General features: G+C 42.8%; 1 protein-coding gene and 1 long non-coding RNA gene across 5 annotated transcripts in view; one reads left to right on the top strand and one right to left on the bottom strand.

The window, feature by feature from the left end:
• Positions 1–1,072: 1,072 nt before the first annotated feature.
• Positions 1,073–5,060, bottom strand: LOC128753818 (uncharacterized). The gene is made up of 3 exons (XR_008413880.1): positions 4,808–5,060; positions 4,537–4,688; positions 1,073–3,569 (listed from the first exon to the last, which is right to left on the bottom strand). It is a non-coding gene; the product is annotated as an uncharacterized LOC128753818 (long non-coding RNA).
• The window catches only part of nfia (nuclear factor I/A), a 129,123-nt gene continuing 106,448 nt past the window's right edge, over positions 4,094–26,768 (top strand). For 2 of the 4 annotated variants that reach the window (XM_053855919.1, XM_053855894.1), the window contains exon 1: positions 4,765–5,255. In XM_053855919.1, the coding sequence (XP_053711894.1) occupies positions 5,160–5,255 (96 nt within the window). In that variant the 5' untranslated portion in view covers positions 4,765–5,159. Of the gene's footprint in view, positions 4,200–4,762; positions 5,256–26,768 lie in introns of those variants that run through there. The other 2 variants (XM_053855902.1, XM_053855910.1) reach the window with 2 other exon arrangements.

Raw genomic sequence — 26,768 nt, 5'->3', positions numbered from 1 at the left:
ACATGTATTCTTTCTTGTATTCTCTCAATCATTAAAATGCATAATGGCTTTGAGCCTTCTGTCTCAGCTGTTGAATAATAGTCAAGCATGATAACAGTAGCTTTTTTTATATTCCACATCAAAGAAGAATGAATTACCCTAAAAAACTACATTGAGACATGAGCAAATGCTCTGCTGACGAATACTCAACTATCTGAATAGTCTTGAAACACGGCGCTCAACCGCTGAGGTGTAAAAACTCAACACTGCCTCCTACTGACTGAAGTCACACAGTAACACACAGGCACCCGAATGAACGTCAGGAAACAAGTCCGTTTTTTAATCGTTTTCGGTTATCAGGTATTAATATATAAATAAATAAAAGCAGTAATTATTTCTATTTTCAGTCAGGGGTTCATGTTGTGTTGTGTTTATTTGAGTTTCTTATTTTTACTAACTTAAATGATGATAATAAACGCTGTATTTGATTATAATTCTGTAGTGATCAGTACTCATAACGTTCTTGATTGCTGGATATTAATAATATTAATAATATTTATAATATATAATAAAAAATACTGATATAATTTCAGAATTAATAAAAAAATGTATATGAACCAGCTAAAAAATAGACTGTATATGAAAGCAAGTACATCAAACAAAACGACATAATTTAAGACATCACTTGACCATCTAATTCAAATGTTTAAAAATAATTGACAGGGGAAAAGGTCTTTGTAAATTCATTCTTTTCACGTCAAAAGCAGGTAGGTAAATAATGAAAAGTGCTGCAAAGCTAACGCCATGAACAGTATTTGTTTCTATTAGTTTATTCTGAACAAAAGATTCAACTTTGATAAACAAGCTTTGAAATGATATACACTATATTTGTGTTGTGGTTTAAATGTATTTGCTTTTGCTTACATACTTATTTGGCTTTTAGGCAAAGACCACAAACTATAGAAGAACTACACAATAAATAATACATAGACTATAAAATAATCAATAAGTGTAAACAGGGGGAGTTTTTATTTCAGGTTCGATTTGTTAAAATGTAAAAGTAATAGTCTAGTTTTGTAGTGTAGTTATTAAGCACAAAAAGTACAGGAAAAAAAAGTACAAACAAATTTTCAAATGACAATGCCAGCTTTATTGTAGCGACATAACCCATGATGTGGAATTTGCCAATCTGGAGACAGCATAATAAAAGCATCTGCATTTTTTGGCCGCTGAGTCATAAGTTTAAATTTACATTAAAAGTTGAGCCACGTTCTCTTGTTAGTCACAGTTTTTTTAGACAAATGATGCCATTAAACATTGTGATAACCTTAATCTTTCTTCAAGATTCGTGAAGTAGTTATAGCAGAAACTGATTTTTGGAATTTGTGAAATTAGAATTATATTCCTGGCCATGATTGGTGTAATTATTCATTATATATAAGTGTTACTAGTTATGTCTCTTATTATATAATTTCCTGTTATACAGCAGAGGAGCACAAAGTAAGAAATATATTGATTCTACGTTGAATCTAAACAGCAAATCCACCTCCATCTCCCATTCAGTCTAAATTAGGGGCCCTTTTGTGGATCAGTTTCAGACCCCTGGTCTAGATGGATCTACAACCTCATGAGGAAGAATGCCTGGCAAATTCTTTGTTACATGTTTTAGTATGTCAATATGCTCACAATTTACAATTTTTTAATGAAAAAGATAAGCTTCCTGTTCAGGCAGTGTGTTTTGAAAACTGGTTTACGAATGTACAATACAAAGTATGTGGTGCTTTTTTAAACTTTCTTAAATGTAGGGGGAAGTTTGGGAGGACTAGAAGAGACTGCAGGCTGGGTGGAAATGGTGAAGAGAGGAGTCACCTGTGACTTTAAAGTATAAGTACCAGCCAGAGGTGAAGATGCAATGGTGGTCATGAGGAGCGACTAGAAAGCACAACATCAGGAACAAGTATATCGATGACTCATGTTTGCAAAGGTTTGGACATGTGGAGAGGACAGACCAAAACCATCAAGAATGAGAAACAAGTAGGAAAATGTTATAGGTGGACGAAGAGAAGGACAACCCATGTATGAATGAGGCTCATGTATGACTGAGGACATGAAGGTGTGACTAAAGGATGAGGATGATGATGGAGGTGGAGTTGTTTTTAGTAACTCTAGCAGTCAGTTGAACCAGGTTTACCAATGCAGTACTTCCTGCAGTGGAAAGAGTCATCACATTCCTGGGTCATGAACAACTAAAATGAACCAGCTAGAACATATGTAGGAGTAGTATTTACAGGAAGTAAGTTTCTTGCTTTTTCAGGTTGGAACCACACTGACTTTTTGGTCATTTCACATCAGCTGTTCCAGCAGCTAAGTCCTCCACGTGGACCTATTTTGAGCATTCTCTGGTCAAACCTTCATGTCCTCTTCACCTCATCCATGAACGTCATTGGTGGTCTTCATCTTTATTCCTGATCTCTCAATCACCAACATTGTTTGTCCAAAACTTAACTATAGTAATTGAATTGCTAAAATTCAGAAAGGGGGAATGGATCTACTGTAAACATGCAGAGTGGCTACCTGTTCTGTCCAGCAGAACATGACCCCTCATCAAAACAATTTCAGAATCATCCTCCTCATGTTCCTCCTCAGGTTTGTGTAGACCCCTCCTCATTCATGAGGTCCCACCCTCAGCTCACCTCCGGGGCCGCTCCTCTGAGCCCCCCCTTACAACCCACTGTCCTTCCGTATCTCCGGCCGAATCACATTCCTCCGTTTGGCTGCAACAATAGCTGAACTGTTTGATGGTGGCTCCACCGTGTTTCAGGTATTCCCCCCTTCTGATTAGCAACCTGAGCTTTTGGGAGTTTTTAGCTCTCAGTAGGACGTATTATTTTTGTTTCGGTTCTTCTTAAATAAATGAATAAAATTGACAATAAAAAGACAGACTGTTTCGGGTTCTAGGTTTGGATTAAGGAAATGACTTTAAATAATTCCTATTTATTAAATGTCTAGCAACATGGCCAGGGTCGACGGCTGCTGAAGTAAAAATTAATAAGACTTTTTTTCCCCGCTCTGTGTTTAGCCTCTGTCATCTGGGAAATCCCGTTGAACACACAAAACAGAGCAAACAGCATCATAAGGTCAGCAGGGTGGATAAGCAACAAATGTCTCCGCAATCTATGTCTGATCTGTTACTAAAACTCAGCTGTTTTGCTGATTATGAGATTGTGGAGCTGCTTTAAATGTTGAAAGACAAAAAGGACTCATTATGTTGTGGCATAACACTGCTTGCTCCATCTATGCAACTTCACACACTTGATGTGGAAACAGGGAACTTAACATCTGGGGCAAAGGAAGCGTCAATCATTGTTGAAGGACGTGAGAAGTGTTTCCTTCTAGCTTCATCAGAAAAGTTTAAAATGTATTTAAAGTCCTGAGTCATGTGTGTTGTTTTCATGTCATGGGTCAGTGAAAAACAGAGTTTAAATCTATACATGTACGAAAGTGACAATAATTTCAACTTTACATTTCACTTCTGGCTGGTTTCATTTTCAAGATAAAGGTTCACTTTCCTCACTTTTCACATCGGAGACCTGCAACACAATGACATCATGACTTGGTTAGAGATATTGGAATGATCTTCAATGAGTCAGCTTTAATACAAATATGAAATGTACAAAACACCCACGTACAAAACACGCAGTTTACCTTATTGTCAGCGGTAATGTTATTGGTAAAAGTATTCTTATCTCGTGCTTTCATCTTTCTACTATTTTCAAATATCATTTTAACCCGATCATGAACTCCAATTCATTCATGACGCTCAGTAGTTTGGAGTTACGCTGACATCATTCGCGAACTCAAAATGGAGGGAACCATTTGTGACACAAGGTCGTATGACAACGCTATTTAACACAATAAAACTAAATGTATATATTGTAGATTTGGTGTAAACAGGTTTGAACATTGGCAGGAGCCCCCTTTCTCTGCCGTTAGTGTTTAACATACGGTCCTGTAATATTTATTATCACGTTTAAAGCTGACAGGAGGAAGTAGAAAACTTGGGCAACCTAGGTGTCCATGAACGCACCATATTCGGAATAGCAAGTTGGCTAGCTCAGAGAAAATCGTACGTTTGAGCGCGACAGTGTTCGAGTTTCTGGTTGAGACTTTGAGACGTGCACGGCACTGGCATACAAAGGCCCGAAAACGTTCAAAGCAAGGTAATTTGAATTTGTTCCTTACTTCGAACCGACTGAGTAGCAATGCCAAATCAAGTAGATGCTTACACAACGTCCTGAAATGTCTACTCGACATCTTTGAAGCGGAATGTGAGCCATTTGCAAAACTTTTTTTTATGACCAAGTGACCTTATATTAACTGTAAATGACGTCATAAATACTAACAATATGTGCCGCTATCACATATTGTGAGTTAGTTTCTGTGTACATTGTTCATGCTGCAGTTTATATTGGTTTTGGTGTATCGTCACGTTTAGCATTGACTGAATTAATTTATAGTAAACTTACTATTAAAGATATGAAGGACCACGGGACTCACTGATAGCATGGCGGTTGTCTTCCAACCTGACCGGCTCCACGCAGCGTGAAAAGTTACCCCAAACTTCCACCGGCTCCGTCTGTCTGGGGGTATTTATGCCGAAACGTGCTTTCCCCTCCTGAAAAATGAGAAAAGTAGGATGGAAGAGCAGACTGAGGGAGGGTGAGAGAGAGAGAAAGAGAGAGAGGAAGAATGTAAATCCGAAACAAAACAGCATGTAAGCAGTAGCATGTGTCCGGTGCGCACTGGATCGCGCGCGGTCCTCTTATACCTGCCGTGCTGTTGGATCCAGGAGGTTCGAGTCCCGACCGGGCAGTGCTGTTGCCGATGGTCAAGACCTAATTAAACGAGCAGGAAAGAGCTAGACGCGAGTCGGTGATGCGTGAAAATGTCTGCTATACGCGCGCATGAGTGAGGGGGTGTGTGTGTTTCCCTGAGCAGATGACTGCCGCTCACCTTGCCACGGGGTCTGCTTGAGATTGGTTCATTGTCAAGGATCTTTTTTTTTTTTTTTTTTTTTTTTACCCATGATTCCATATGGTATGGAGCGGGCTACATGTTGCCCAACATGCCAGTGCAAATGTTTTCTCAACTAGGTGTCTTATCTCCGGTGTCTGCATCAGATGAAGCTTGCTGACAGCGTCATGGCAGGGAAAACCTCGGAAGGCTCCATCAAATGGCAGCTCTGCTACGACATCTCGGCCAGGACCTGGTGGATGGTAAGTTAGGGCATTTTTTATCCACTTTTCTCCCTTTTTCTTAAAATCCCCAAACTGAAACTGTCATCGCCGTGTTCTGCTTCTAAGAGTGGATGTTTGAACCTGCTTCTGTGGTTGGGTTGGACCGGGTTTAATTGTGAGCAAACTTGTGTGAAAACGCGCAGAAAGTCGCGCTTTTGTTCCGGCGCGTCGCTTCAAAATCCACCGTGCGTGAGTATGGAGTGAGCATCGGCTCCTGAGCTCTGACACTCGGGCAATTAACCGCGCCAGGGAGTAAACACACACGGACACAGATACACGCCGGCTCTGGTGCCTCTCACACTGGCTCCGCAGCTGCAGCTGCGGCCGCCTCTCTGACCGCGCTCCGCCGCCGCACCGCTCCTGCCGCGGTCAGCGAGGCCAGGCGACCTTTGACTCTCTACCACCACCGTCGTCGTGACGAAGGGGAGGAGGAGGAAGGTCACCCTGGGAGATGGCGGCACAATGGCCTTTTGTGGTCACAAATGAGCAGCGGAGATAAAAGAGTCGGTTCATTAGAGGACAAGCTCATTATTACTGTCACATTTCACACGAGAGCAGTCGCCAGCGTCGTCCCGCGCTGCCGTCAGTTTGGGACTTTTTGGAAGCTGCAGGTTCATTTCACTAGCAATCGCTAGATATGCAAACAAAGAAGGCTTTATCTGAGACAGCAGCGGGAGAATTGCCGTCCGCCGCTCCGCTCTCCGATCCACTTTATACTGTCCTGTTGACCTCCAGCGGCGATGGGATTGGGGGGTTTCCACCTGCGTGTCCGTGGAGAGGCTGTTGCCCGGGTCCTGGAGTGTCCATGACTTAACGTATTCAACATTTTTTCTCAATTTACAATTAATATGTACTTGCATTACTGGTAATGTGCAAAAAAAGTGAGTCAAAAATCTCAAGTTTGTCAATTAAATATATGAGGAAAAAGGAGAGCGTTTCCAAAGATGCTTAACAAAGATCTTTGAAGCATGTAACAGGTAGAGGTTATTGTTCAGAAATAATCAGAGAATAAATACTACAATAAAAGAATACAGCAGTAAAAAAATAAATAAAAGCAGTAATGACATTATTATACTACTTCTGTAAAGATAACCCCAATAAGATTTTAAATTCATTGCAAGGAAATGGAATACCGTTAACACAGATTTAAAACAGAGATGATGTGGCTGACACATGTAAATGTATGTCGATGCAGAAATTGAATTGTGCCACCTGGAAAATAAAACTTTTTAAATCAATCTACGTTTATTATTGTCTAAATTATTATGATTTTATTTTAACATGTCTGTAATCTTGCTTTATGTGATGTTAGATATGTCATTAAAATTCAATTGAGCTTTAATTTTGTTTTTGTTTTACTCAATACAGTCCTAAAATCTCCAATCAAGTGAACATTTTTTGGTGGAAGCAATAATTAACAAAACAGAAACTTGTGATTCTAATTCTTTGCTTTTGGTTCTATTTCTGTGCTCTGTATTCGAATTTTTTCATCACCTATTTATTTTATTCTTCTCATTTCTTTACATTATTTTGATAAGACTTTATTTGATTGATCTGAAGTACATTACATTTGATCTGAATAACATTTAAAGCTTAAGCAAAATATCCTCCCGCAGCCCTGTCCTTTTACCTCAACGATTTTAACATTTTCAAGGATAATTAGTGGCACTTAAATCTGCAGCGGCTTCATCAGTATCACAGTCCGAAAAGGTTAAACCAGCTGAAAAACACAAAGAGGATTATCGGATTCAATTTAGGAAAAGCAGCTGTGATGCTTCCAGATTATTAGAGCGGGTTCATATAAGGAAACGGTTCCGCTCCTGATTTACAAAAGTGTTTTAATCTTGTTAACTAAATTAGAATACAACCGCTATTATTTCCCTATATTCCGAGGGATTTCTTTTGTAGACGTCCTTTCTCGACCTAATCAGATAAATCATTGGCTTTTTGTGTGTTTAATAATCAGGATTGAAGAATTACATTTAACATATAACATAAATAAATTCTACATAAATATTATTTCAATTGCCTAGAATTCTGACATGCAGTCTTAATCCTTACATTTTTCCCCCAAGTCTACTATTGTGTTTTACAAGTTATTAATATATTTAAATACTTTGTGCAAATTGACCTGTTTGTAGTGCAACGATTACTGTGTTGATCCCTCTATTTAAGCGACATTGTGCAAAGCAACGCACCAATTTACTCTTGTTTGTGGCTTCAGCTCAAAGCTGAATGTCAAGATACATTAAGACAAGTGATGTTGCGCCTATTTGTGTTTAGAATTTTTTAGGTCAAATTCTAGTGTTGCCAAATTTTCTGCACAGTCGGTGAACTCACCACAGACATTTTAATGAACAAAATCCAAGGTCTTGAAGAAACATTTTTTACAGAAATAAAAATGGTGTGCTTATTTTACGGGTGAGTTGTATTGTTCTGCTACAGTTTGTTTTTGATATTTTGAGAAATGTTATCTTTATGAAAGCTTATGAACATCCTAATTTTAATCAATGATTTACAAATTATTTCACGCACACGTGAGTAATTTTTATACATTTACATTGTTCAATTTGCAGTCTAATTTGTCCATCTTTAACACTCCTTTGTTATAGCTGTGTATCCAATTCAGACACTTGTTTTATTCAGGGAGCCAGCGCTCACACTCATCGGTCGGCTCAGCAAACAGAAATGGCCGTCAATTTGGGGGCTTACTGGCGGCCACAAAAAAAGTCATTTGTTAATATGTAAAGCTGGAGCTGGATGTTTGTTTGTCAACTATATTTTCCACATTTCTTATGTCGTTTTCTGTATGAACACGTTTTTTCATTAGTTTTTAATCAAAGTGTTTAGCCTAAAATGACTTTTTTCCTAGAATAATTCCTGTCCCTTTCACAGCACAATATATTATATTAACATGTGATTATCTTATTTGCATAGATTTATTATTTTGCATTTTGAAATCATTTTATTAAATACAAAAATACCTGCATTGATATTGTAATTCAATGATAGTCAAGGAACAAAAGTCGATTAATACATCTCTGATATGGTTCTTTGATGTCCAGAGAAGGGGATATGCTCATAATTGCGGATCATCTGTTGAGGCGTTTTGGGGGCTCGTAGGTCAGAGGAGGCAGGATCTTCTGTGTGGGGTCCTGCTCATTAACGTGACACACACACACTGACAGCAATGAGCAGGAACGAGAAGCGAGGCATGAGCTCAACAACAAAATCACTGGTTCTGATCCCATATGGGTTTGGGTTCTGTTGACGTCTCTTAAATGATGGGCCAATGAGCCAAGGGTTCGAGCCTCCTGCTGTCAAAACACTCTTTATCTCTCACCGGCCGCTTGTAAACAAAGCACAGGGAGGCAGCGGGAGCTTTTAATAATGGAGCAAGTGGTGCAGAAACGCCAGCATTTTGTTTCCTGGTGCTGTTCAGATGCTCTCAGATCTGGAGCTTCGATACCGAGCGATCGTCTTTCTGTCACACTTTGGCCTGTGCCGAGTTCAGACTCAGGACTCAGGACTTAAATCAGGCCTGGACTCGCTAGCTCCGTTGTCCTTGGCTAAAGCAGAAGGTTTGAGGATGAGAAAAAGATTTTGACTTTACTATTATAATTAATTGCTGTCTATGTATTACATCATTTTTTGGTGTTTCCAGTTTTCAATGAGAGGTCATGTGAGTACTCTGAGTAAGGAGCCTCAGCCTGCCCTCTGCAGACACCCTCACACCTGCCTCAAGAAAAAAAGCATTTGCCTGCTGATGAGTTGTTGCAACTTTAGGTTCTTCCTTATTTTTCCATAAACAGTGGCTTTAGTCAAAATTTGTGTCCTGTTTACAAATAAAAACTCGACTTTTTAACCTGTCCGGGAGCCAGTACTCTCTCAAGAGTTGTTTGACATTGAGTTCCAAATTAGTCAGATAGGAGGTAGTAGACTGCCTCCGCCTCCCGAGATGAAATCATTTCATCGCCAACAAATTTCTGTTGACGCTGCCTCGCCTGTGCAGTGGCAAGTCATCGGTGTCGTGACTCGCCAGGAAAGTCTGGTTCTTCCTGTGAGTTTTTCACCGCGAGTGTCATATTGTGGGGAAGATGTTTCCAATTTGGAGCGGGCCAGAGATGATTAGAGGGGAGGAAATTGGGGGATTAGAGTTGTCTGCTTGAACTTCCTGAACATGGCGAGCTGGACAGCCCTCCCTCTTTCTCTGCCTCCGTCCACTCGTCCTGGCTGACTCCTGATCTCCCGCGGTTCTTCCTGCGGTGTCAAGTGTGAGGTCACAAGCAGAACCTCAGTTCCGGCTGCAGCCTGTCACCACCAGTTCCACACGGCTCACCCCTCCTTCATTTCTCCTCTTGTTCAATCTACTTCGTCTCACGTTTCACTTTCATTCTGCCTCCACTTAATCATTTCGCCTTTCTTTTCTTTGGGTGATATAATGAAGTTTTTTTTTTCCTGTTTTCTCCCAACTGTGCTAATTTCTTTCCTAAATGACTATAAGCTCAACGTTTTCCATTTCCTTAGCTCCACATTTTCTCTTATTCTTATTTGATTATTTATCCTTAGCGTGATAGTCTTTTTTTTTGTCTTTGTAGCTTATCTTCACTTTCCTTTCCATCTTTTGGGTTTCCCGTGTGTTCTTCTTTTTCCAGTTATTCCCTCCGTACCTTTTGTGGCTCTCATATTTTATGTGCCTTTTCCTCACAATTTCATTACACTGGTTATTAGTTTATCATTCTTCCCTCACTTTTTCATTCCCATTTATTTTCCTTCCTGTGTTTTAGCACTCTTTCTTTGAGTACCCCTCTCTCTTTTTCTTAAACATACATGTCTTTCCTTTCTCTCTCTGGATTGTTGTCCCATTTCTGTTTTTCTCACCTTCTACCTCTTCTAACTTGGTCAGTTTTCCACCTGAAAGTTCACGTGTCTCTCCCGTTACACCATAATGTCATCTTTCACAATTCCCATTTCCTCCTTTCTTCTCCATATATTTGTTTTCTGAGTGTTTCAGAGAGCGATTGTGTCAAACTCTGGCAGCTCGGTGAGAAGGCTGCTGCTCCAGGCGGCAATATCCGCTGTGTGCTGCTTGCCTTAGCACTGGAAAGCTGAGCTGCGGGCAGCTGCGGAGAACTCAAATGACCTGAGTCTGAGCAGGAACACCCGAGCTGCTCAGCCCACTCGTACACATCTGCTGGCTCAGCATCACACCTGGCTCTAAAAACTGCAGGTTGTTCTGCAGACTGGAAGTTGTTTTCTTTCTGTGATGACTGTTGTCATTACAGACAAAGTATCATGCACAAGACCACAACCAGATTGTATACAGTTATGTTATAGACATATCAATTTACCATCATAGTAAATTATGCTCATATATCTTTCTTGCTTTTCTTTGAAAGTCCAGAAACATTGTTTCTTGACTCTTCAATCAAAGACAATAATAGCTTTAAAAATGGAAATTTATCAACGTGAAAATGTAGTGTTGGGAATTTCATCACCATTGTGTGGGAACCCTGATTGTTTTCTACCCACATGTATGTTTTTGGGATAAATCTGTGTCGTCCAACAAGCAGGTGGATCCTGTGCTGTGAGGTTCTGTTCAGTGGTTGTTTCCCTGCTGGTGTCTTTGGCAGCAGAATGGCTGGAAGAGGAGATGCTGGAGCTTTGTGTGAGCAAACAGACAAACTGGTCTGGAGTCAGTCCAGGAGGTTAAAGAGGGAGGAGGAGCTGTGATGCAAACCATGTATCTAATTGATGCCCATCGCTCCCAAGCGTCTCTGGATAGCAATTTTATAAGTGCGCACGAGGCCTTGAACACAGCCAAATGAAAGCAGTTGAACTGACTCTTTCACCCCATGTCTGATATTTTAATATAAAATACTGTTGCTGCTGGAAGCCTGTTTTGTTTGGCTCGTGTGAGTTCAGATAAGCAATCCCTTTATTTATGCATCATGTGACTCCAAAACAACACAAACAGAACAGCTGCTAGAAAAAAGCTTGGTGACTTAAGGCTTTGTTCAAAATGCGACATACAGTATATTTTCTGGTTCTACAAGTTTTTGTTGTCTGCTCTGTCGTAGTCGATTGGGAGTCTGCATTGTCATACCTCACTCTCCAAGTTCGTGAGAGGATGACTGAATGTTGTGTTGCGATTAGAACCACGTGGGGGAACTTGACTTTCAAGACCAAGACAGCATTTGATATAGGTGGAGTGGTTTCTGATAAAGATTGTGTTCTATTATGAAAATAAAGATTTGTAGACCAAGATTCATCCGTAACAAAGTCGTGAATAAAAACAAAACGGTACACTTGGGAATTAATGGTATATATGAATTTCATCATAAACGTGCCTAGCCTAGATTGTGCTTGATCTTAGCACATGAATGAACCACGCACTCCAGCCTGACTCTGGCATGGCGTCATCTCATATTCTTCATGTCAAGGCTATAGTGACAGAGGAAAGAAAGTGCATTTCATTTCACATGCATTAATGGACTAAACTGTAAACATAAAATATAAAAGCTTCCTGGCACAAGTTAAGTGTGTGATGTTTGTATTTGATATCAGATTACTGGTCTCATTACTGCCATTTATTGCACAAACTTTTACACGAGTGCACACACAGTCATATTAATCATTACATTTCCTCGCCTCCTCTTCATCATTTCCTCCTCCTCCTCTTCCTCCTGTCCTGCTCCATGTCTGCCCCTCCCTGGAGAAACGTGGCTACCTGCCAACACAGCTGCTTCTCCTTCGTCGCCTTCTTCTTCAGGCCACTAGCTTGTTTGTGTGTGTATGGTGGACGTCCTGCTGGGAGGAGAAACAATAGGACAATGATGATGATGATGATGATGTTGATGATGATGGAGGAGCTGCAGTGCTGCCATCTAGTCGTGATGAAGTTGCTTTAGAACTTTGACACTTTTTGGAGTCACATTTATTTTATTTTTTATTTGCATATGATTCATTTATTAAAAAGTGAAATCTAAAAACTGCTTGTCCATGATATCCCATTTTCAGTACCTTATTTTTTGGGGAGTTAAAAATGTCTAGAATTAATCTAGAGAATTCTTAAAAGTACACACGGTTATCCACGATTCACACTTGAGAATTGTGCTTCTTGTGATTATGCTGTGACAACTTTTGGACTGCTGTTTAGAAGTGGTACCTTGTTGTAAATGTTAAATACGTTCAGGCAGTATGTCTTAATGGTGGTGAGAGGATGTAAAGTACATCTTTTGTGGCTTACTGTTCAAGTGTTGAAGAGCACATTTCTACTCTGGAGTGGGAACATCTTGTATAAGTAAATACATGTCTTCATTGTTTCCCTCACGCTAGAAGACATGATTTTGTACCTCAGAATAATCAACAGCAGTGTTTTTACATGTGGCTGCGATGTGGTCTAAATGCATTGACTGATACCATCTTGATTGTATGTGTTTGGCGCACAGGTGCACAGACAGTCGTGGCACAGATCAGGCCGCCTCCCTCCTCCTTCCTCTGGACCTAAAGGATTTGGGTTAAACAAAGTGAGCATTGTTTGTCGTTGCTCGGCGGCGTGGCGTTGTGCCAGTTGAGGCTCGGTATCAAACAGCCTTCTGGTTTCTGTTTCTCGCTGCTCTAAATACTGCCCGGTGCTCGCTGTACGCAGGAAGAGACGAGAGATTCGGCAAATCTAAGCTCTTGTTGTTTGGTTTGTAATGCCGTTATTTGGGTTTGGAAATGGCCACTGGCTGTGTGGAGATTAAGTCTGTATATAAAATCTAAGCTTCTTTAAATGGAACTATGGGACGTTATTCAGACTCTCAATCAGCCTCAAAGATATATTTGCAGTATCCATTTTCAACTGCTTACCTGCTGTAAGGTTACAAGGTATCCACAAGGAAGGATTACACCACCTGTCCAGAACTGGAAAATGGTGACTGTGAAAAAGAAGAGAGACACCAAGAAGTGGTAGAATTAATAAATAAAAAAATTGAGGGAAAATGTCAAGGACAGTATTTCATTCATGTACCTCTTCCCAGCTACATGGGATATTGACATCTGTATGTTTTCATACAGAGGGAGGAAACCAGAGAGCCATCCAAACTCCATGAGTTGAAGGTGGAAGAGCGGTCGAGGATGGAACAGAAAAAAAGCAACCTTGAATGACTGACAAGAGAAGGCAAAAGTTGACCTGAGAAAATTGGGAAAAGCAATTTTATATTGTCTCATAAGATATTGCTATGTTTTATTCAATTTACATTGAATATAATTTACATTTACATTGGCATCAATGTGGATGAAAAAAGTCAATTATAAAATCAGTGAGTGAAGGAATGTATGAATATGAAATGATTTAAGTGATAATCTTATAAAAGTGTTAAAAATCCCAGAAAGATAGAAACAGGTTGAAACTGGAGGAAACCCGACTGTCGATTATCTCTCTCTCGCTATTCTGAAGTCAGGTCGAGGGGGCAGCGGCCAAATTATTTCCATGCTTCCCTCTGTCCAGAAACGTCCTCCAGGTCTTCTGCCTCAACAGACACTGAAGTGAGAGACAGCATTACTTGTGACCGAGGCTTGTCTGTCCATCCTGGTTTCACTCATGGAGTAGAAGGGGAAACTCAAAGTAGAATCCTAAACTGGTTTAATGCTCTCTATTGGTCACCCATCCAAACGATCAGAATCTGGTGTCCTAGTCACTTGGCCTGGCCACAGGTGTATAAAGTCAAGCACCAAGGCCTGTAGACTGTTTTGACAAACATTTGTGAAAGAATGAGATGCTCTCAGGAGCTCAGCGTGCAACTGTCGTAGGATGCCTCCTGTGCAACAAATCTAGTGATGAAATTTCCTCGCTTCTAAATATTCCACTGTCAACTGTCAGCTTTATTATAACAAAATGGAAGAGTTTGGGAACAACAGCAACTCAGCCACAAAGTGGTCAGCCATGTAAACTGACGAAGAGCGGTCAGTGGATGCTGAGGCGCCTAGTGCAAAGAGGTCGCCAACTTTCTGCACAGTCAAATGCTGCAGAGCTCCAAACATCATGTGGACTGAATTAACCCATGTACAGTACGCAGAGAGCTCCATGGAATGGGTTTCCATGGATGAGCAGCTGCGTCCAAGCCATACATCACCAAGTGCAATGCAAAGCAACGGATGCAGTGGTGTAAAGCAGGCTGCCACTGGACTATAGAGCAGTGGATACGCCTTCTCTGGAGTGATGAATCACGCTTTTCCATCTGGCAATCTGATGGACCAGTCTGGGTTTGGAGGTTGCCAGGAGAACGGTGCATTTCGGACTGCATTGTGCCAAGTGAGAAATTTGGTGGAGCAGGACTTTTGGTGTGGGGTTGTTTTTGTTGGAGTTGGGCTTGGCCCCTTAGTTCCATTGAAATGAACTTTGCATGGTTTAGGATACCAAAACAATTTGGACAATTCCATGCTCCCAACCTTGTGGGAACAGTTTGTAGCAGCCCCTTCCTCTTCCAACATGACTGTGCGCCAGTGCACAAAGCAAGGTTCATAAAGACATGGATGACTCTGGAGTCTGGTGTGGATGAACTTGAGAGAGTCCTGACCTGAACCCAATAGAACACCTTTGGTATGAATTTGAGACTGAGAGCCTTCTCGACCAACATTGGTGTCTGACCTCACCAATGTGCTTTTGGAAGAATGGTCAAAAATTCCGATAAACACACTCCTCAAACTTGTGGACAGCCTTCCCAGAAGAGTTGAAGCTGTAATAGCTGCAAGAGGTGGACCAACATCATATTTAACCATATGGGTTAGGAATGGGATGACACTTGAGTTCTTATGTGAGTCATGGTGGGTGAGCAAATACTAATTTGGTAATATAGTGTTTGTCACTTGAACTTGGAACTGAAGAGTTGCAAATGTGGTCTCGTGAATGTACTGCAGAAACTGCTGCTTTGATCTGTCGCAGACCCTGAACAACTCCGGTGTGTTGAGAATACATGTGGGTTTGTAGAGTAGACAGTCGAACAGTTGAGAAGTTCAAGTGTCACTACTTGGGCTGCGATTGTCACGCTCTGCTACTTCACACACTTTTGTGATTATAACAGTAAAAAAAATGGAAACAATATTCAGAAACACCATCTGTTATTTGGGAGGTGTGTGTGTGCAGTTGGTCTGGAGCCATTGCGAGTGCGTTTGCCAGCCTTGGTGTCAGTCTTCAGTTAAAGTGTGGCTGCGTCGGGTGTTTTTTTTTCCCGCTCACTCTGATGGCAGAAATGGACTTTTGCCATCGTAAATATCCTGACAGCCAAGCAGACTTCCCCAATCTGTTCTGCAAACTGCCAAGACGCCTCAGCATTAGGAGAAAGCTGCTTCCGATTGGATATTTACTCGTCCTGCGCGTCTGTTAAGTTGGGAAATTTCACACTTCTGAATAGGAGCAAGAAACTCAATAGATTTTAAAAAAGACTTTAAAACGTTAAAGTACGTAAAACATGCATTTCTTTGCATTATATATATATATATATATATATATATATATATATATATATATATATATATATATATATATTTTTTTTTTTTTTTTTTTTTTTTTTTTTTTGCGTGTGTGTGTGTGTGTGTGTGTGTGTGTGTGTGTGTCAAGATAATGTCCTGCTAGGTAAAAAGAGGAAAACCTGTTAAGTTTTGGTCTCATAAAATTGACTCACTTGTGTCAGCCTCGCTAGTTAAATATTACTGATAGGAGCTACAAACTGCACTGCGCCAGCTGTGGAATTCTCCAGAATTAATCACATCATTCATGACCCTCTGTCCCACCCTGCAGCAACATGACAACACGCTGGATGTTTTCTAACCTGCTAATGCTTTAATAGCAACCTTAGTGATTAAACAATTACACAAATGGACGCAGAAGCCGCAACCCAGAGCGCTACTTTGTTCATTAAGCGCAGCGCTGCGGCGATTAGCAGGGAGCCAGATGTTCTGACATCAGCTGTTTGAGTCCTGCTTGCGTCGAGGACTCACAGTGGAGTCTCAGCAGAGACAAACCTGCCGTTTCTTGTAGGGAGGAGGTCCAAGTAACAATACATGCTAACAAGAGTTACATTTGCGATCGGCAGTTAAGGTAGACTGAGCAGTTTTGCTGATATAGTAGTTTGACATGTGGTTTTGAGATGTTGGTGCCATTACATAATGATTAGTAGGTCTCAAAATCTTGCTGTGACATTGTGATTTGACTCTATCGGACGGTCATAGCTCATATCTCTGGTATGAAAATGCAACTGTCAGGAATCAGTGCTGAAACTACAGTACGTCTCCATTTTGTGTTGAGACATGGCTGAACAGCCTCCAAAAGAGAAGGATGTGCGTGTTTGTTTTTCAGCTCTAACTCCAACACTTTATCAGCAGCACGATGGAGGGGTGGCCCCTCTGCTGGAGCCACCCCACCGTCTCCTGCTGGCTCCTCATTAAGGTGATTCACAGAGGTGCCGCTGTTTGAGCGGAATCCCATTACTTACAACTGTCCTGTCCGGGGAATCGGACCACCAGGCCTTAGGGGTGGGAGAGTTGGTGACCCCCACCCTCCCGGCTCTGTTCCACCCACCAGGCCCCACTCGGAAGAGCAGCTGGCGGGGGCATCTTAGGGGACCTTGGCACACATGCACACTCCGTTCCTTTAATCTGTGGGGTCCCAGAACCTCTGAGGGTCCGTGATGTAGTGTGTGACCATCGCAGACTTGGTCCTCAAGTTTTGACCACATTAATGTTGTTGAGGCATAAACAAACAACAATAGACAACACAGAGAGACATACACTCTCAAACAAGGCACATACAGCATATGTATATTACCCCCTCCTCTCTGCACGCCAGCCGGGCAGCATGGAGGGCACTGGGGGTGGTGAGGACCCGGCGCTGCCTGATGGCGGTCAGGACGGGCCGGCCTCGGCTGCAGATGTGATGCCAGCTTTTGCCAGGGGTCACCTTGGAGCGTCCTGTGGCAGAATGTACACACACCCCTCACCCCCCTACTACTACAGCTGGCTCCCACTTAATCCGCCACAGGGGGACAGGAGGAGGGGATGGGGCTTAGGAGGCCACAAGACCCGGGACATGTTCTCTGCATCAGTTTGTGGGAACCAAAATGTCGCAAATGAAAGTCTGATTTATTCTTGCTCACGGTTTGATTGATGGCTTGCACACGCACATGCACACGCTAGCACGCCCAAATCTTTGTGGGGTCAGCTCGTTGCACTCACTCACACACCCCTGGTCTCATTGGTTCTGATGTAAGGCCCCGGTCTGACCACTTAGAGATGATAGAACCAACATTCCTTTTGGGAACAGTCTCTCTTGTCTGTGGCTATTTTAATAACCGAGCAGCACGAAAACAATGTCGACTGTCTCCCTGCAGTTTTTATGATGGTGCCATGGGTGGAGAGGAGATCCTGACCTCTGACCTTTGACTGACCCCGACAGACTAAATGGAATTCAGTAATCTTGTTGGCATATTTCTTTGTAATTTCAGACATTTTAAATAAATAAGTAGAAAATCTAAACGCAATTTCGAAAACCTTGTTTTTAATTTTAGCTTTCAAATGAAACGGTGACCTCATCATTATATTAAAGAAATGTCATTTTGGAAAAATGTCCTTTTTTAGTTTGCAATACTGCTTTGTTGTAAATTGGAGAAATATAATAGGAATAGAAAAAGAATATTTTAATTTTGCATTTTGCAACATTTTAGATCATTCATCCAAGACAAGTTAGACGTAAAGAAATCATGTTAACTTGATTTCACGTTAAATAAAAAAAAAGAGAATTAATAATTTCGACCATCATGGGTTAGTAAATTTTAATACAAGTCCATTGTTAATTTCCTCTCTGTAAGGTTTTAACTGGACTGTCTTTGCTATCATCAACAAACAGTTACTGTTAAACATGAACATGCTGGGTGCCAGTTTCCACAGCGGCTGATGGCGTCGCAGTCGAATGATCGGAGCGGTCCAGCTGCAGGCTAGCCAGGACACGGACCGAACCGGATGAAACCAGAGAGGACTGTGGGAGCTCAGTGCTGATGGTCGACTGAGAGCATTAATGAAGTAGATTAGGTGTCCAGGGTGGCAGCTGCAGGCGAGGACTGGCCTTCCAAAAACTTTTCTTCGTTGTTTATTGTTTGTGGTTTTTGAGTGCCCGTGAAGCAGTGAGTTTTAAAAATGATGGGGACAATAAACCTGGCTCGGTGGTGACACAAGGTGCCAGACTTGTTGATTTTGATGAAGTTTGACTGTCCTCTGTGCATGGGTTTCCTCTTTGTGCTACGGTTTTCTCCCGCTGAGCAAAAACAAGAAGATGATGCGAGTGATTGAGTCACTATTGTCCACTGCAAAGCACTAATTTCTCCCGGTGCCTTCAACGGCTACGGCTCCAGCGCCATGTATCTCCGGTCGCTACAGTGGATTTTGTGTGTTGGTGCTTCTGTAAACAGGAGTAAGGTGACAGCTCATTGAGCACCCATCAGCCATGGCATTGTGACCACCAACGTAATATTGTTTCCACCAAGCCTTCTGTAATGGGCCTGTCTAGGATTCTGGTTCAGGTGCTCATTGTTGCTTAATGAGTGCGAAACAACAGAACACATGCATGGACATTTATCACGCAACAGGTCTGTGTGAGGGATGAGGATCAGCACCTCAGAGTGTGGAGGTCCAGGCTTGAAACTTCTTCATTCCGTTGCTGTTGAGAGACCAAACCTCCCTTCAGCCGGTTGAATGGCAGGAGAGAGGCTTGTCTGGCAGTCCGTGGACCAAAGGTGAATCACTGTACGGAATAGATGACTTGTCGAGACTATGAAAGCCTTTTTAGGATCATAAATGTGGAACCAGTGTGCATCATTAGCATCTGTAGCTTCTTCAGCTCTCCACCGCTGATGATTTATGTTCCGTGTAACTTTGCCTCTGTGTCCCAGACTCATCAAGCACTCGTCCACATCGCACATGTTTCCGCTCCCACACACTTGAAGCAGTGAAGTTTGTTTTAGATTCGAGCCCACCCCATAAAAGACCCATTTTGGGGTGAATGGAGAGGTCTGTTAAAGAGGCTGCGGGACAATGAAACGAGAGCAGCGAGCAGCGATTTAATTAATCCAGTGAATGAGAAGAAAACAGAGGAGGCAAAGACCCAGCTGGAGATGAGAAGCCCGTTTCAGTCCTGGCAACAGAAGCAGCGGGTCAGCAGGTTTCAGTTTCACAGGGTCCAGCAGGGTTAGAGTCAAACAATACCTTCGTTTTTTTGTAATGTTCTGGCACCGTGGTGCGGTCAGCCTGATGTGACCTCTCACCCCACTGGAGGACACTTACCACAGACGTGCCAAGTGAGCGATCCCAGTTAGTTTTCAGTCATACGTATGTAAATATGGAATGTATAATGAAAAAGGTTTTTGCTGTGCAGCAGGAGACCGGCAGGTCAAAGGTTCCAGGGTGGGTTCCCCACAGTGAAGGAGATTGTCTTTTAGCATGAACACAAACATTCTAATTGCTAGTGATGACCTCACCTGGCAGGCTTGGTTGATTTCGTACAGCAAATTGAGTCTTTTCAGACCAGCTGGTGTTATTTCTGTCACACAGTAGGGGGCTAGTTCATCAGCCAGTCTACAGAAGTCCACTAGAGGCCAGTAGAAACACAAACATACTTTTCACTCCACTTCACTCTAAATTCTCTGCTCAATTTGTTTCTTTACTTTAAGATTCACTCCTCCTGTTAGTTGGACATGGTTTTGCCATTTATGGTATAAAAAGATATTACCCACTGAGTTTTCTTCTGTTCAGAAGCCACAGCTTAAACAGAGCTGCATCAACTTCGTCGTGCAGATTTATGCATATTGAAACATCCGTCAGGAACTCTGTTTCACCACACCGCTCCTGCCTTCTCTGGACAGGTTGCCAGTTCAACACAGGCAATTTTAAATTGTCCTATTAACTTAGGATGGCTTTCGGCCATGGGAGGAAACCGGAGTAGCTGGAGAAAAACCCATGCAGGCACAGGGAGAATATTTAAACTCCACCCAGAAAGGTCCAGAGGTGGATGTGAACCCTGAACCTTTCTGAGAAGTAGCAGTGCTAACCACAGTCAACCATCTGGTAAAAAAGCAAAATGTTCCATCTCACATTTGTCTATTATGTTTCCTACTAGTCCGACGGTCCCTGTATCCCCATGATGTCACGACTAGTCAACCTATGGAGCCATCACTGTCCAAGTCAACTATATTGACCATGTGGACTAGTCGTAGCTGCTCTTATGATTGCCACGATCTGTCCTCCCCACGCCGCTTTAGACTTTCATCCTGGTGTTATCTCACAAGGAGACATTTAGAGCCTTAAAACTATATGTGTAACTGACGCTTTCTCAGCTAAATCTGAGTCCTTTCTTTCGTGTTGAGGTCACTGGGATGGTGAGAATTCAAGAGCAGCCTGTTTCCCCTGGAAATTATTTAAGTTCTGCTTGTGCTGCAATCCAGTGGCAGGTAGAGAGTCACTTTAGTCCACCCAGCGCTCCTGCCCTTAGTGTCCATCAGTGACATTAAAGCGTCAAACTCTGGTGAATGAACATGAAGAGTTGATAGCATGGGTGATGATGTCACCAGCACTGATGAGTTCTCATTGAGAGCAAGAGGTGAAAAGGTCATTGGAGCCGCTAGGCTCACTGTGTTTGGAGAAGATCCCGCTGCACTGTCGTCACCTGTCACTCACTGGCCGACGAGCTCTGAGGTCACAACTTATTTAATTGAAGTGTGTTTTTCTGTGGCAGAGATAATAATCCTAATCCCGAGTGAGGAAACATTCTCCAGATGTTCTCCACGTCAGCGGGCCGGGGTCATGGACTGTTTGTAGAAAGTTGTGTCGTAACGTTGTTGTCCGTTTTGACATTAAGATTGAGTTGTTTACCCAAAAGATCCGCTGGTCTTAAGGGAGGCAGGTTACGTGGAAGAGCCGTAGCCAGGAAGGTTAAGGACAGAGTTCCTTGTGTCAACGTGACCGCCAATCACTGCACCTCTGACAGTGTTTGACACAGCTTTTCGAGCCAAGTCCAGACCACAAAATGGTTGTCGTTTGTGGAAGTGGTCATTCCGTGTTTCACGGAGATGCACCACAGGATTGTTGGAGCTGTTTTTCAGAGCGATGCAGCAAGTGAGGTCCCTGATTTTGTCCTTTTGGTCACTACCCAGAATCTCAGGTTGCAAGATCTTGGACCTTATTTGCTTGTTTCTCAGTCAACCATGAAAACTGACAAACTGACAGCAAGAATTTGCCATTGCTTCTTGAGACAGCGTCATAGTCTTTCAGTTTGTCACTCACTCTGTACTCTGTCAGTCAAGTCATGTACTGTCTTGTCTGTTTGGACACAAAACCATACATGTTTGGAGTTGGGGCAACTTAAATCTGACATATCGTCCTGCAGTGGAATATTATGGTCTGTAAGCACCCCTACCTCCTGCCAGCCTCTACCTCTCACCTCCCGTCTGTGAACCGGTGTCAGGTAGACGTTGTAAAAGCAGTGCAATGGATACCTCCTCACCTGCTCCTTCCTCGGGACCCCTGCTGAGAGCAAGCTGTTGTTCTGGAGTCCCTCATCCCTCCCAACCCCTCCTCACCCACTCCCCCCGTCAGCACCCCGCGCACACCTGTCTGTCCCCTACTTCCCTCTTTCATAAGGTGCACGTGATCGTTCCTTTCATCGGTTCCTAGAAGCGTTTGTTTTGTTATGAGTATAAAGATGATTTGCCATCTTAACTGCGAGATGCAGCATACTGAAGTATGAGCAACCATGGTTCTCTCGCACAGGAAGTACATTGACCACCATTAGTGACCTTGAACTTACAAGCAAATTTTTGCTAAGAAATCTGAAAAGAGGTTGTTGGTGTTTTCAATGTGTAACATCTAAACCACTGTTTTGTGTTGTTCCGGTCTTCTCTTATGAATAAGGCTCATCCAGATCCCAATTCGTGTATCCATAATAATAGTGCAGGTCGTGTTCATATACCCCACTGGCAGGGCTGTTGTTCGTGTTACAGATGTATAATGTATCCAAGTAAAATCAGGATTTCAGATTATTCAGGTGCTGAGTGAACTTCAGAACTACACTATGATACTAAACTACTTAAATGACACCAAATCACACTCACTCAATTACTAAATGACTGGACATCTCAATTTTCTGAAGTGAAAGATAACATTCAGTCGAACCACGACAGTGTACAATACTCAAGTTCATTCAGCAGCCGAGTGGAGCACTCATGCACACATGGGAGGGGGGCAGAGGAGGCTCTATGTTTGGTATCTCTGTAGCTAATAAAACTAAACTGGGCCTGAGGGGAAGCGGCTAAACTTCCTGTAGTCGTGGTATTTATTTATTCGTAGGGTCCGTCTCAGGTCTCCAGAGAAGGCCGTAAACAAAGAGCTCTCCCCGTCTGCTCAGATCGCCTGCTGCACTCTGATTTATTTATAATTCCCTCCAAACCACTCTGTGTTGCAACCCGATCACCACCAGCTTGTGAAAACGTCGCTTTTCCTCCAGATTTGCTAAAAAGGAAATACTCCTTGCCTCTCTATTTTCCCCTCCGCTATTTTATTCCAGCCTAGGGCCGCTCACGCACACGAATACCATTCTACTTAAATATACTAATTAATTTCACCCATCTGTTGCTTCCCTGCCTCACACTCGAACGTTTCTCCTGGTCCATGTTGGACCGATAAGGGAACATCTGCAAGGTGGTTCCTCATGAAGAGATGCAATAAACATTTCCGACAGTCTTAACAGTGATGTATCCACATTCCTGTTTGATGCTGCAAACAACCGCTGGAGCTTTGATAAAGCTCTCAATCCAGATATGTCACATGCTGCCGTGTTTGTTGTCCATAAGATGTGCGATTAAGTGAAACAAAGAGTCCAAATAATCAGCCAGCAATTGGTTTGACAGCTATTTAGTTTTGTATTACTGGTGGGCTTTGACTCCAAGTTTGACTTGATCGGAGGGAAGACAACTTCTTTTTTGGTTGTTCTCTCAATACTTTGTTGGAGGTAAGGCTAGTGTAGAAAAGAAGATCATGAAAGTCAGTGTCCACAGTTGGAAGTTTCATAAAGTGCCATCCTGGAGGTGAGAGTCTTCAGTCTGGTGATCTAAAGGTGACTCCCCGTGTCGTCTGGAGGCTTCTACAGTCATATATGTGTCGGTCAGAATTTTACGATGACTCGTGAGCTGACAGATGAGGCTTCATTGTGAGTCGTGTTGATTTTGTTTGGTGAGTCACATTGGAATTCACCTCGGCATAAACCTGAGGAGCAGATAAAAGCATCGTTCAAATCAATAAATCATCAGATAGCAGTCATAAAAGCATCTCTGAACATCTCCGCTGTTGTTGCAGCGAGTCAGAAACAGACGATGACACATGACGTTTGTCTCTCTGGAGAATCATGCAGTTGTTGCTTGTTGCCTAAACATCTGGAGGACCATCTGACGGTTTCCCTCAGTTCCCCCCTGGCGACGGACAAGTCAGCGGTGTAATTGTAATATTTAGGGAGGTGGTGGGAAATGGAAGTTTTACCCTTAAGAGCAAGTAGTGAGCCCTCCACCACTAGACAGGAAGGGATGTTGCAGCTCAGTTATAGATGGGATAAAAAATAAATTCTAGTTTGAGTCTGTCCAAAGTCTGAAATCAGTCAGCGGGAAAAGGGACAACAATGGTGCACATCTGTATCCACGTCAGTGTCGTAGTGTGCCTCAAGCAGACAAGCAGATTCCGGTCCACCTGCTGCAGCCAGGAGAGAGTCTCTGAGTCTCAAGCTGCGGTCGCCATCGATCGTCTCCCAAGCAGCTTGTTTCCCTCACGGGCAGCTGTTCTGACCAGAGGCTGCACGTGAATATTCATGACACGACAATTCCCTGAGCCGCCTCGGTCTGCAGCTGGAGTCTACGCTCAACCTTTTTCGTACCGAAAACTCGATACGGACAAAGAATATTCACAGGTTTCGTCGCTGAGCAAAATAACCATCGAAACCCGAGCAAAGTTCTCTCTCTGGTCTGGTGGAGCTTTCCGTTTTTTAGGTGTTACAAGTGATGTGAAGTTTCATTGTGTGTTCAGAGTATTCCACTCTGGTGAGAGGAAGTTCCAGAGGCCTACAGGTCTCTCTCCCGTTTAAACTACGGACATGGCCTTCTGGTTAAAGAGCTGTCTACTGTTTCTAGGTGGGTGTCATGTGGGTGTGGCCTAAATGAAAGCGTAGTTTCTGTTGTTGTTTGGGGTAGCAATGTTGTGAAGTGTGTGTCAAATTGCGAAGAAAATCAGTTTTCTTTTCCATACTGCAACATCTGTCTACAAAGGACAATGAATCAGATTTTTCCTATGTTTCAGTTTTTCCTGCTTCTAGAACTTTCTACTTGACCCTTCCTCTGTTCTCTCAGCCTCTTCTAGCGCCCCCTTCTGGAGTCCTCCAAACAAGCTTTGAGCACTCCAGCTGACTGAGAAAAGCCATGTGCTTCGAGTTATACGTGCGGAAATAAGTGCTGACCCTTCTGCTCAGGAGGGCAAATCCATTTGGTTCTACAGAGACGTGAATCCTGGTCGGCTGCAGTCCAGGAGAGATGGGGATGAGGGGGGTGCAGAGAGGGGAGGATGAAGTTATGTGGGAAAATGGAAGAGCTGAAACTGATCTGGGGCAGCAAGTCCAGGTGAAGGTGGTGAATCTGTCCGTGGTGTCTGAAATCTCATTACACAAGAACTAGTTTCCAGTGTCATCATGAAGGATTAGAACCTGTTACAGTATGTTGGATTCCCCTAAGCGCTGCTGTGTTCGTCAGATCTCTCAAACATCATCAGTCAGGAGTGGAGCGCTCCTACCGACCGACTGATCCACATTTGGGGACAAACATGTTGGATCGCAGCCCGGGCATCTCCCTGCCGCATCTTTGTCTTCTGCTCATCCACATATGGGAGTGGGGGGTGTGACAGGTCAGATGAGCGATAGCGATCCCACTCCTGACCGGCTATTGTCCCACTTTCTCCTGCCATGTCCTTCGTCGTCCTCTTCATCACTCTGCTCATTTGACACATGGCATTCTTTTCTCAGCATTTCATTTCTATTTCAGTCTTCTACGTTATTATATTTCACTGACATTTCTAGTCAATATGTTTCTGTCATTTTTCCATTCCCTTGTGGGAATATCAACATCATGACATTATTTTTCAACTGTGACATTTAACATTTCTCAGAAGTGTTTTTTTTTCTCAAGATAAAATTTTCTACTGTTAAGAATTGAATTGTATGAAACTTATTTCAGATAGTTCATTTGCGGTGCAAATATATATATATATATATATATATATATATATATATATATATATATAATGTTCATATATATGTGTGAATATTAAATATATATTAAACAAGTACAAGAATAATCAGCACTGCAAATGAAAACTATGATAACTAAAAATTTAAAAAGTCACATTTGTTATATCAAAATATGTGCAAGAAGACGCGGCTGATCGAAGATGATACCTTAAAGGCAAATCTCATTATGCTCATTTAAATCCCTTCAAACAAATGAAATTATTGCAAAAATAAAAATGATCTCTCTCCTGCGGTTCTCGTGAACGTCCAGGAGAGGGAGACATTGGACTGCTAATAAACGCAGAAGATGCTCGATGACAGGTCATTGACTCAACTGCAGAACTGGACGCCAAGTTTTAATGCGCTTTCTGCCACCCATTGTTGAACTCTCTGGCTGTTATTCACAACTATTCGCATTTTCTGTTGCTCACATGTCATATTTTTGTTCTTCAGATGTTAAGTGTTTGCAGTGGAGGGCATCTTCTCTGGTCCAACTGCTGTCTTTAGATGTTACTGGTGGTTCTGAGAGAATTGTCAGAACACATGGTGGCTCCAGCCCCAGTTGGTTGATATTGAGCCCGACCCACTGCCAAAGGTACCAAATGATGCATCTGCCCAGATCACGGCACGATACAGTTCTGGCGGTCACTTGGGCGCGCTGGTGAGTTTGTGTCTGCACATGTTTTTTGTCAGATGTTTTGGTCGGGCTTGTGTCAGAAGTCAGCGATTTGTGACCATTTTTGGCACCAAAACTCTTGTATTGTTCTCTGATGAGGGTCATAAATATCAGCAGCTTGAAATCGGTGACGGCTGAAATCCATGAGAAGCAGAAAGACAAAGCTGGTGCAAGTGTTCCCACCCTCCTCCCTTGACACTCTCAGGACAGTGGTAAATGAAAACATTAGAGGAGAGAGAGCGAGAGCATCAGGGGGATTTAAGGGGGTAGCTCTGGCCCTCTCAGGTCCCCAACAGCAGCACATGTTGTGGGAAGATAGCGGGCAGCAGAGGCGCACAAAGGCGGCACTGAGCCCAGCCGAGCAGGCTGGCACTGGGCCGCCGCCCTCCGCCACCTTGGCACTGTCGCCCCGTGTTAGTCACACCACAGGAGACGGGGGCCCGGGCCGAGGGCCACAAAAGGCCCAGCGGCG

The sequence above is a fragment of the Synchiropus splendidus genome, chromosome 1, assembly GCF_027744825.2.
Source record: "Synchiropus splendidus isolate RoL2022-P1 chromosome 1, RoL_Sspl_1.0, whole genome shotgun sequence".
In the NCBI taxonomy this organism is placed as follows: domain Eukaryota; kingdom Metazoa; phylum Chordata; class Actinopteri; order Syngnathiformes; family Callionymidae; genus Synchiropus; species Synchiropus splendidus.
The sequence above is the reverse complement of the archived record's forward strand: the minus strand, read 5'-3'. Positions and strand labels throughout refer to the sequence as shown.